The following is a 12,533-nucleotide window of genomic DNA, read 5'->3' as shown; positions in this document are numbered from 1 at the left end:
AATATTAATAGCATGGATATATATATATGTGTGTGTATATATATATATATCTATACTATATTAATAAGCATATCCAAAGTACTTCTTAAGGTCATAAAAATTTCCTTAAAACACCCCTAAAGCATGATGTACAAGTCTTTTAAACACTATAAAATATCACTTTCCACTTATACCCTTATTTACTCAAACAAAAACACAAAGATAATGATCCTACCGTCCATTGCTATCATGATCCTATCCTACCGTCCATTAACTCCACACGGATCATGATCCCTAGAGCTGTCCTACAATCCCTACTTTTGTACAACTTTCGTGACATTTGAATTTTGAAACAGGGGTTCAACATCGATTTGAGGATTTGGCTCCATCTTCTCTCTTTCTCATGTATATTGAACGGCACCATCTTTTCTCTCTTTCTCAGAACACCACCGATTTGAAGATTAAATCTGGGAGATATGACGGTCGAATAAGTTCGTTCTTCCTATTCAACAACCATTAGGTTTGTGTTTTTGAATATGAGTATCCATGAGTTTTGGAACAATAATTACGATTTTTAGATCTAGGGTTTCATAACTCACCAAATCGGGCATCGTGTAGTTTATAGGGAATCAAGTCTGCAAAGATCGGTGGCAACGGAGAAGAGTTCCCGGCTGTAGATGGTGATTGAGGTAGGTTCCGACAGACAAACTGAGGTATGTCCGGCGACCTCCTTTTGATTTGTTTAGGTCACACGCTTTAGTTTTTAAATCTGATGTTTGTGATTGTTTTAAACTTGCAGAGATCTAGGGTTCTACTTTAATTTTTGGATTTTATTTAACTACAATTCGTGAACCAAATGGGATAAATGCGGTTAGTTTAATGAACATGGTGCTCAGAAATATATTCAAGTTAAAGGGGTGTACTTATAAAAGTTTTTATTGTGATTTTTGAACCATTATATGGGATTCTTATGCAAATAATTGCAGATGTAGGCTTAAGTAATTGTGATTTTTGAACCATTGTTTGGGCCATTAAAGTAATAACTAATCAGTCTGTGTTTACGTGTGATATTAAACAGGCCTGAGTTTTGTTTAAAAACCGTTTCCATATACTGTTTGTTCAGATGGGCTTTTTCTTTGGTGTTTTTGTCTGTGTTTAGCTGTTAATTGTTGGTATTTTAACACAGAATTTTTAGAACAAGATCAAAATAAAGTGATTGAAGCTGAAAGCTATTTCTTGAATTTCAATGAGGGAAGTTTTCGAGATAAATTACATGCAGACTCAATGAGCTTATTTAAAGAAAAAACTAGCGAAAAAGACTGATTCAAACTAAAGACTCGGTAAGGCACAACAACCTAGCCGTTACCACTTATTGACTTGAAACAAACAAAGAGAATAAACTGCTCCACGTGCATGACGTCTGCATGATGCAATGAAACTTAGGATCACATGTCTTTATCACCCTCCCTTGATCCTAAGCAGATAACTCCCAGCTGAAGACGATAGAACACAAACTTTTCTCTTGCCAAACTCTTAGTCAGCACATCTGCAAGTTGCTCATGGGTACTACAATGTTCAAGTTTGATTTGATCTTGCTCAACCATTTCACGCATGAAGTGATAGCGAAGTTCAATATGCTTGGATCTTTTGTGCAACACTGGATTCTTGGATAGACTTATAGTTGACTTGTTATCACAGAAGATAGTTGTAGCCTCTAGTTGCTTGAACCCAAAATCTTCTAATACCCTTCGTAACCAGATTGCTTCACATGTGGCTCCTGATGCAGCTATGTATTCTGCTTCAGTGCTTGACAAGGCCACCGATGCTTGTTTCTTTGAACTCCATGCAATGGCAGCTCCCCCTAAGTGGAAAACATAAGCTGAAACACTTTTTCTGTCATCAATACAAGCTGCCCAGTCACTATCACTGTACCCTACCAGTTTTAACTCTTGAATTTTGTTGTACCAGATCCCATAACTTGCAGTCTTTGCCACATATTTGAGAACCCTTCGTGCTGCCCCCATGTGTACCTTTGAAGGCTTTTGCATGAACCTGGAAATAGTACTTACAGCATAGGCTAGATCTGGTCTGGAGTGAGTTAGATAAATGAGGCCACCTACTAGACTTCGGAAGTATTCACCATTCACTTGTTCAGTTCCATCTTCTAGAGTTAACTTCTCACTCGTATTCATTGGAGTTTCCTCATGATTGCAGTTATGCATCCCAAACCGCCTTAAAAGAGCTTTAGCATAAGCTTCTTGAGCGAGGAAGATTCCCACCTCGGTTTGATTAACTTCAAGCCCCAGAAATCGCTTCATTAACCCCATGTCTGTCATTTCAAAGGCATCCTTCATGCCTTGTTTGAACTCATGAATCAATTTATCACTTGAAGAAGTACAAATGATGTCATCCACATATAAACAGACATAGATGACTTCATTAGGACCAACTGCCTTCACATAAAGAGTAGGTTCATTTTCACTTCGGTTGTACCCATGCTCTAAGAAATAGCCATCAATTTTCCCATACCAGGCACGTGGAGCCTGCTTTAACCCATACAATGCCTTCTTTAACTTGTAGACCATGTCCTCTTTACCTGGAATCACAAATCCCTCGGGTTGTGCAACATAGATCTCCTCACTCAAGTCCCCGTTTAAGAAGGCGGACTTTACATCCATTTGATGGATATACCAGCCCATATGAGCTGCAAGACAAATGAAGATTCTAATGGTTTCGAACCTCGCCACCGGTGCAAATGTTTCTTGGAAATCAATTCCTGGTTGTTGTGAGTATCCTTTAGCAACAAGCCTGGCCTTGTGCTTTACCCCCTTACCATCAGCAGCCTCCTTAGTTTTGAACAACCATTTGACACCAACCAGATTCTTACCAGCTGGGAGCGAAACCAGTTGCCATGTATCATTTCGAACAATAGCCTGGAATTCAACTTCCATGGCTTTCTGCCATTCACGTGATTTTACAGCTTCTTGAAATGTAAGTGGGTCAGCAACGTTCAAGGCAAATTGACATACATACATTGCTCCATCTTCCTCCTCAGAAATTCCATCACCAGAAACATAATCTTTGAGCCAAGCAGGTTGTTTTGATTGTCTCTTTGAAGGACCAGCTACATCAGTTTGTCTAGTGGGTTCTGAGGTTTGAAACATAGGCACATTGGTATTAGGTGATTGAGAGGGATCAGGAGAATTAGTGGTGAGAGAAGGTTGAGTGTTGTTTGAAATAGGTTGAGGGGGAGGAGTGTTGTTTACGGCAGTGCTTTTGGATGGGTTATGATCTGTCACATCAGTAGGAAATGGGTCACATGACTTATTATCTTTACTTGAGTTAGTGGACCAATCCCACTTTGTTTCTTCCAGGAAAACAACATCCCTCTTCACACTAAACTTCTTTGTGATGGGATTGTAGAGACGGTACCCTTTACTTTGACTGGAATACCCAATAAAAATACTCCTTTCAGATTTATCTTCCAGCTTCTTTCTCATTTGATTAGGTACTAGCCCATAAGCTACACACCCAAAGGTCCGTAAGTGTGACACAGAAGGTTTTCTACCATACCAAGCTTCATAAGGAGTTTGATTGACTAAGGCCTTTGTTGGAGATCTGTTCAACGTATAGACTGCTGTTGCCACTGCTTCAGCCCACAACAATCTTGGCAACTTGCTTTCATGAAGCATACTCCTAGCAAGATTCATCACTGTTCGGTTTTTTCTTTCTACCACACCATTATGTTGAGGGGTATAGGCCACGGTCAGTTCACGTTGAATACCAGCTTGTTCACAGAAAGAGTTGAACTCTTGTGAGCAGAATTCGCCTCCCCGATCTGACCTCAAGACTTTGATTGATCTGTTGCACTCTAACTCCACCATAGCTTTAAAAACTTTAAATTTATTGAATGCTTCATTTTTGTTAGTGACAAAGTAAACCCAGCACATTCGAGAGAAGTCATCAATAAATAAAAGATAGTACAAACTATTACCGAGACTGGGAGTATGCATTGGGCCACACAGATCAGTGTGAATAAGATCCAACCGGGATTTAGCTCGAACATTGGTTGACTTGAAGGGGAGCCGAGCTTGTTTGCATGCTATGCATGATTCACATGCAATATCACAGTTGATATGAGGAAGTCCTAGGACCATTCCACGATCATATAGTTGTTTCATTCCAGCAGCATGGAGATGGCCAAGACGGTAATGCCATCTAAGAGACTCGCCATCAGTTTGCATGGGAGACTTGTCTTGCACCGAGACCATACATGTCGGATCTACAACAAACATATTATTGGTAGCCACTGGAGCTCGAATGAGCCTTTTTCCAGTTGATTTCTTAGTCACCGTGCAGTACCCATTATCAAAGAGCAATGAATATCCTCGCCTCATAAATTGCCCAACACTAAGGAGATTATATTCAAGAGATGGAACATAGTAGACATTTTCAAGTATTTTGAACTCAGTGTCATTCACGTACATAATGATGGTACCCTTTCCTTCTACTCTTACATTCTTCTTATCACCCAGTTTTACGTTTAATTTGAAGGAATCATTTAACTCAATAAAGTTTTCGATCTTACCCGTCATGTGGTTTGATGCTCCTGAGTCCATGAACCACTGCAACACTTTACTTTCAGATTGAGTTGTGGTTACCATGAACACATGCTGATCTTCAAAAACATCTGGTTCCCCTTCATTTTCATTAGCTGCTACGTTGACTTGGGGTTCTTCGGTATTGTACCAGCAATCCTTTTTGAGATGGCCATATTTTTTACAAACGTAGCATTGTGGAACCTTACTTTTGTCGAGAGAACCCCTACCCCGACCAATACCTCTTCCTCTGGGAGACCCACGGCCTCGACCCCTCCAGTTGGAGTTTCTAGTTTGTTCTTGCACCACGGGTAAAGCTTGTTCGTCTTGCCGCTCAGTGGCCTTTGAGATTTTTTCTTGATTCATTCGGGTGTTGATCCTTTCTTCCTGAGATTGTAACAGCCCCATGAGTTTCACAGGTGTCATTTCACCAAGATCAAATGTTACTTCAATCGATGGAATGACATAGTCAAACTTTGGTGATAAACTTCTGAGGATCTTTTCAACGACCTTCTGATCATTGATCTCTTCTCCAAACGATCTCTGTTGCCCTACATTGTTCATAACCCTTGAAAAATAGTCTCCAACAATCTCTTCCTCCTTCATAGACAAATTTTCAAAGGCACGCCTGAGCCCTTGAAGTTTCACCGCCTGAACCTGAGAATCCCCTTGAAATTCAACCTGAAGAGTTTCCCAGGTTTCCTTAGCCGTATTTGCTGCAGCAATCCTGGAGAATAGACTGTCATGAACACCTTGTTGAATGATCGTCATAGCTTGAGCATCTTTTTTCCTCATTTCCTTGAGATTATCCGCTCCATCCCCCGTAGCAGTGATTCCCAGGTAGACAATTTCCCAGAGCTCTTTTGAACGAAGAATAGTCTTCATGCGCAGGCTCCAATGTTCATAACCCTCTCCTTTGAACACGGGAATAATAGCAGCACCAACACCAGATGAAGAGTTTGTGTTATCAGCCATATTAGAGATTCAGAGAGAACAAATAGTGAGTGAGAAAGGATCAAGGCCTGTGCTCTGATACCAAAACTGTTGGTATTTTAACACAGAATTTTTAGAACAAGATCAAAATAAAGTGATTGAAGCTGAAAGCTATTTCTTGAATTTCAATGAGGGAAGTTTTCGAGATAAATTACATGCAGACTCAATGAGCTTATTTAAAGAAAAAACTAGCGAAAAAGACTGATTCAAACTAAAGACTCGGTAAGGCACAACAACCTAGCCGTTACCACTTATTGACTTGAAACAAACAAAGAGAATAAACTGCTCCACGTGCATGACGTCTGCATGATGCAATGAAACTTAGGATCACATGTCTTTATCATTAATGACAATAAACTTGATTGGATTTGGATGAAGATTATGTACTCAGTAGCTTGTGTAATGTGAGCAGGATTATGTGTATTGTTTAGTCTTGATTGTTGGAGAATGTAATAGAGAGTCGTGGATTTTGTAGTTAGAGCGACATACATCATACATGGATTGTTTAATGATTTTGTTCTAAAAAGTACACTAATTTGAACATATTTTTTATTTCCTCCGCATCTTTAGCTTTAAGTTTTAGTGATTCTGTGTTGTTTATTTTGATTTGATTGGTTGATTTTCAATTACATTTTGAATTTTGATGTATAGGTTGCAAAGTACACCAGCAGTTAGCTACTCTGAGGATTATTGTCAACCCCAGTCTGAGGTTTACACAGAAGAACATGAAAATCTGTTGGGTGAGGCTGCTGGGAAATAGGTTTGGGTCAGAACTGATGCCCTTAATGTTGCTTGAAACACCACTGCTGCTATTGAAAGGTACCAAAGTTTGGTTTATTACAGTGTTAGAATCTACTTGATTCTGAGATAAGTCCGCCCATAAACACTCGCATTTTCCAGATCCTGGCCCCAAAACCCTAACCACTGCCTGCTTGCTCGAGAGAAGACTACGATTTCTTTCAGATGGACGTGATAGGAAAGCAACTAGATGTGTTGATGGAAGTCAATCAGAATGGTGATGTCACAAAGTTAATCGGAAGTACTACGATCGTGACGTCGACTATTTCTTCTTAGTCGGCCTCGGTTAGCATGAACTCTTTCAACTCGCTGTAAGTATAACAAAACTAATTTTTTTATATATAGTAGAAAATATTGCAAAATATGTTACACGAATGATAAGACCTTGATTTTGTTTGATTATAACTTTGATATGAATATGTTTTGTTCTTTATTGAGTAATTCATTAGAATGCGAAATTACGATGATGGTTTTTAGCGAGCGCAACCGCAACAAGTTTTAAACTAACGGACTGTAACGGTAATTTTCAACAAACCACAGGGACGTACAACATAATTATTTTTTTACGGACAAAATGGCCATTTATTTCTGATAAAACTGTTCTTGAATTCTGTCCAACAGATCTTAAAGGCAGATGATGTGGATTTGGCTGTAATTGTTAGAGGAACACCTGGATTTTCTGGTGCCGATCTGGCAAACTTGGTTAACGTTGCTGCTCTCAAGGCGCAATAGACGGTGCTAAAGCTATAAGCATGGCTAACCTTGAATATGCAAAAGACAAAATCATGATGGGCAGTGAACGCAAATCAGCAATTATACCAGATGACGTCCGTAAGCTAACAGCATACCATGAAGGTGGCCATGCTCTTGTAGCTATTTACATTGATGGGGCCCACCCTGTGCACAAAGCTACAATTGTGCCACATGTTGGGAGAAGGCGGGTTCAGGTTGGTTTTCAAGGGCTGGATAGATGAACAGTCTTTCACTGCTACTAAGCCCGGAACCGGCATTGTTATTGCTGTCAAAAAGCTTCGTCAAGAAAGTTTTCAAGGTCACAGAGAATGGCTGGTGAGACTCTTTGTTTTCTGTTTTATTTTTATAGGTAAAATATGTAAAAAATAGATAATATATCACTTAGAAAATGGGTGGAATGATTTTTAGGCTTAAAAAATGGGTTGATTTCTTTCGCGCTTAATAAGAATCGGGTCGAATGCTTTATCGCTAAAAAAGATGCGGGCCGAGTGCCTTTTCACTTAAATAGAAGCCGGTCGAATGCTTTATCACTAAAAAAGAACCGCGTCGAATGCTTTTTCTCTTAAAAAGAAACGGGTCGAATGCTTTACTGCTTAATAAGTAGCGGGTAGAAACCTTTTTCGCTTAAAAAGAAACGGGTCGAATGCTTTTTTCGCTTAAGAAGAAGCGGGTGGAATGCTTTGGCATTCACCATTTACTACAAAATTAAAAAAAATGTAATCAGCCTAGAGTTTTGGTGTTGAGCGTACCCTTTTCCTTTTGATGTCCGAAGAAATACAAGATTTTTGTTTTCTAATAGATCACAAAGTCCAGGTAAAGCCAATGCAAAATCAATTGTATGATCAGTATGCAAGTAATAGAAACGTGTTTAATTCATATTTGGTCACTAAAAAACAAAGAAAGTCTCTTAATCAAGCAATGTAGATTAACTGTTTGATTTTTGACATTTTTTAGGGTTTTTGTAACGGGTCGCAGGAGGATCATATTGAGCAACCTGAACGCGGCTTGAAGGTAGTGGTTTATTCGACCTTTTGTTTTACTGTTTGATGTGATGCGCGCATTATGCGCTTCTGATGCGCGCATTTTATAACCAACGCGATAACCTATATCTCAAATATCGGTCCTTGACCGATATCCGGTTTTTTAATGTATTAACTACATAGTTCAGAGCTAGTAGTTTATTACTATAATTTCATTTGGGTTTGAATTATGCAGGTGGTGGAAGAGAGTGCTGATGTGATCATTCTAGATGATAATTCTTCCACAAGTGTCACTGTGGCAAAGTGGGGTCGCTCGGTTTATGTGAACATACAGAAGTTTGTGCAGTTTCAGCTGACAATGAATGTTGTCGCGCTATGGTTCTCTAATTATATCAATTAGATCTTTCACCTTGACAACTCAGATTCTGATTTGGTTCTCAACACCCTTATCTTCAACTCATTCGTCTTCTGTCAAGTTCGTTAAATAAATAAATAAATAAATGACGTTCATTTCAAAACCAATAAAATTCTTTCTTTGGTTGTTAAAAAAAGATGTATATAGAGTTAATAATATAACTGAATTTGTGACTATCACTTATTTTCTATTGCTTTCTTTTAACCGGAATTGTTTTTGGCAAAAATGGTATTGTTCAAGTACATAGAGATGCACATAAAGGTCCACGTACAGTGAGTCAATGACCAGTCCCATGACTATAGACTCTTTTAGATAAGTGTAATAATTATTAATTGTTATACAAAGTGTTCAAGAAATTATTACATATTTTTTTAAGAATGTTAAAAAAAAAGAGTTTGATACTGACTAAAAGTAAAATGAGACTTTGTGTGATGGCTGAAACATTGGATATCTTGTTAGATTGATCCAGGGGTAGTTTCATGAGTAAGAGTTGGGACCGTTATCGATCGGCTGAGTTATCTACATGGGCGTCAACAAATCTGTAAAACGTTCGAAGCCTGGGTAGATGGAACTGTGTTATCCACTCGTTATGCTGCAGGGGTAATATTGTCATTTTGTTGAGTTGCTGGTACTTTGTGTACTTATGGTACTATGCAGGCCCGGGTCCTATTATTCGAAATGCTCGGGACTGGTTTAATGGTTTGGCTGATTTAGTTGCTGCATTTATGGTTCAGAAGGCCCAAAAAGCTTGTTGCTAGCTATGTTGGATTTATCCCGTTCAGGCCTACCACAACTGGGTTACTGGTGCTGATCTACTGGCCTGGTTGGTTCTCTATATGGTCAGATTTGGTGATGGCCCTTTGGTGGGTTTCTCGTGTGAAGGCCAGGCCCCATGGCCTGAAAATGGGCCTGGTTTATGGTTCGCTGAAGGCCCTGTAATGATGCTTGAATTATGGCACTAATTGGTAAAAGCTAGGAACAAGTCTTCTGAGTTGGGCATTGACAAGTCTCCAAAGGCTGAGGGTCCTCATTTGTGTGCTCAAGTCTCCAGCCCGGGTTGTAAAATGCGGTTTGGGCCTGTGTTATTGGGCTAGGGATATGGCCGATGGGGCCGTTGTTTGGGCTCCTGGTCTATAATAGTCATGGGTGTCACAAAAGATAACTCGATTATCAGAAATGTTGGGAATGTTTGTGGGTTGGGAGTCGCCTTATATTATTGGGCGTGTTTATACTACGTGTAATTCTTATAGACTAGGGTGCATTTTGTGTCATAGTATGAGAAGTATTAGGTTCTTGCATAGTCGGAGGAAAGGTTGTATGATTTCGTATTTTTTGTCCCCAAAGCATGTTTTGGGGATGATACGGGGGATTGCCCCCTTGATGGTGTAATTTTTCCTTTTGAGTTATATTCTTTGCCGGGCAATGCCCTTTATCCAAGAAAAAAGTAAAAAAGAATGAAAGTTGAGTAGGTTTTGACTTATTTTTTAAGTTTTTTTTGGATATTTAAAAAGTGGGAATAATGCGTCAACAATTACATAAAAATTAATTGATGGTAGTGTGAATAAAGGTTATGTTGGAGTAGTTGAATGTAATATATATAATGAACACATGTAATAAATAGCATGTAACTAGGAGTAGGGTTTTCTAAAAAGTAAAAAAAAAAAAATACCATTTACTTCTAATCGTCATTTACCTATCAACGGACAAAGGCGGGAATAAGTCAAGAATTATAAAATTATTATGGGAATATGTTAGCAATGATGAGGCAAAAATGCTCTTGTAAAAAAAACCATATACTCTCTATGGCATTCTTCTAAGGTATTTAAGTGATTTTTTATTTAATTTTTAAAATCCTTATATTAAGCTCTGTTTTTTAATATTACGAAAAGTTTAATTAAAATGTATCTCATATTTAATCAAATTTTATGCACTTTTCCAGGTAAATTTAACCTGTATACAAATATTTTTGAATGGTAAAAGAGAATACATTCCACCAAGAAAGACTAGAAAGAAGTTGGATACATCAAAAAAAAAAAAAAAACAAAAAAAAAAAAGAAAACAAAGAAAAATACTAAAGAGATTATACCGACCACACTCAAACACCGCCAACATAAAACCCCTACACTCATGGATGATATGTAGGCGGAAATGTTCGTCCTTCAACTTCGTGGATTTGGATCCCAGAAAACAAGTATGACGTTGTAAAATTGTTAAACTAAATCCATGTTTGTGGTAAATATTTTTATTGATATGAGACCCTTTTCTATTTCGTATTTACAAAATAGACAATGGGACAACCAATGGTCTTAAACTCATTTATATTCTGTTAAAAAAAAAGTTACTTCAATTTGTTCATACCTTGCAAAATACAAATACCGCAAAATTGGACTCATTTTCAAAGGTACTCTGAATTTCCCATCTACCTTATATTTTGATGTAACTTGACAAGTTTTATACATTATTAATGGTAACTTGACATTCAAAAAAAATAACACCCTTATATGGCTTTCATTGCCTAATAATAGTGACTTTGCTGAAAAATATCTTCTACCTAACCAAATAAACGTTTATTACGTGGAACACTTGGAACTTAGTATACGTAAAATTAAAAGGCATACACCTCGCTAACCCTAGCGTCCCATACGTAGAAACACTGTTAAACTATATGATTTCACTTAGTGTTTGATTGATTACCCGGTTCTAATTGCTTTTATGCATGACTTTCATTGTACCATAAGAAATCTTTGATGACTAGATCACCACATAAAGGATTGAAAAACTAACGTAATACAATACATCACAAAGATGATTGATAAACTAACATAAAACGAGTATAACCCAACCGAACTGAACCTTCTCATGCACACCCTTAGAATTACTAACAAGTGTTGTGTTTTCCATTACATTGCGCATTTGGTTTTGCTTATGGCTCAAAACCGAACCGCCCCGTACATAGCCCTAAACTCACCAACCTAAGTGATATGTTTCCCGCCGCATCGCGCGGGTAAACGACTAGTATATATATATATATATATATATATCACCTGTATAATACATACTCCAAATACCCAACTATGATATCAACTAAACCATGGTTGAATTGTAAGTTTATTTGGAGAATATCCAAACTCTTGGATTCCATAGTTCGCATTTCTAATGGGTATTAGGATTCATGAAAAACACAAACACATGTAATATCCAAGATGGGGTATATTTTTATGTAATTTCATACTTGTAACTTTTGTTTACATTCCCAAATTCTAAATCCAAATACTCATGCACCTTTTTTTACCGTTTTAGTATAACTTCGGTGTTACATCTGTCAAAACCGCTCAGTCGCCCATCCTTTAACCGCTCACCTGCTTTTTGTGGGAAATCTTTACAAACCATGAGTTCTTACTTGACGCATTTTACGCTTTAAACACTATTTGGGTTGCAACATGTATCCGTAATTAAATACATAATCATACACATACAATCAATCTTATGCAAACACCCAATCATTTAACATGCTACTTGTTATGCTAATTTGTTATACATGATAGAGCAATCTGATGCTATACTATCTATTTCTCATTAACTTTAACCCCCCACCCCCTCTAACATGTATAGCACGACAAGATTAGCACACCGCCCGTTTGTGGGTCATTGTTAAGTATCTATCTTTATGGTCTTATTCACTTCGGAGATACGCTTACGCTAGTGAAAACTTTTGGTTGATTTTTAGCCATTGCATGCTAGTTGATTACATGATTGGTATAACTTTAAAAATGTGGATTTGAGACATTATACATACTTATGCTACGTAGACAAACTAGTATGCTCACTCACATAATTAGTGCTGACCAATATTTTATACATGTTGAAGGAAATATTTGATGATGCAAGATATCTACTTAGGGTGGATCTTGAAACTCACTAAAATTTATGCATTTTTACGTGTTAGTTTTGTAACTTGAAATTTCTTGTATTTTCCTTTGGAGACAACGTAATGTTTTACTTTGATGAAATGAAAAA

The 12,533-nt window shown here is 37.7% G+C and overlaps 1 protein-coding gene across 1 annotated transcript; it reads left to right on the top strand.

The window, feature by feature from the left end:
* The first annotated feature begins 828 nt into the window (after positions 1-828).
* LOC110877349 lies at positions 829-9,948 on the top strand. Its single transcript, XM_022125493.2, has 6 exons — positions 829-849; positions 6,222-6,389; positions 6,471-6,679; positions 6,990-7,436; positions 8,076-8,132; positions 8,337-9,948. The coding sequence occupies exons 4-6, from the start codon at positions 7,254-7,256 to the stop codon at positions 8,499-8,501; spliced, it is 405 nt and encodes a 134-aa protein (XP_021981185.1). The 5' UTR covers positions 829-849; positions 6,222-6,389; positions 6,471-6,679; positions 6,990-7,253; the 3' UTR covers positions 8,502-9,948.
* Positions 9,949-12,533: the final 2,585 nt, after the last annotated feature.

The sequence above is a fragment of the Helianthus annuus genome, chromosome 9, assembly GCF_002127325.2.
Source record: "Helianthus annuus cultivar XRQ/B chromosome 9, HanXRQr2.0-SUNRISE, whole genome shotgun sequence".
Lineage (NCBI taxonomy): Eukaryota > Viridiplantae > Streptophyta > Magnoliopsida > Asterales > Asteraceae > Helianthus > Helianthus annuus.
Note: the sequence above shows the minus strand (reverse complement) of the source record. Positions and strands in the feature narration are given on the sequence as shown.

Coding starts and splice junctions, on each gene's coding strand:
- LOC110877349 (XM_022125493.2), top strand. CDS start 7,254: ATGGGGCCCACCCTGTGCACAAAGCTACAATTGTGCCACATGTTGGGA. Junction 7,437..8,075: donor AAGGTCACAGAGAATGGCTG/GTGAGACTCTTT, acceptor GACATTTTTTAG/GGTTTTTGTAACGGGTCGCA. Junction 8,133..8,336: donor AACCTGAACGCGGCTTGAAG/GTAGTGGTTTAT, acceptor TGAATTATGCAG/GTGGTGGAAGAGAGTGCTGA.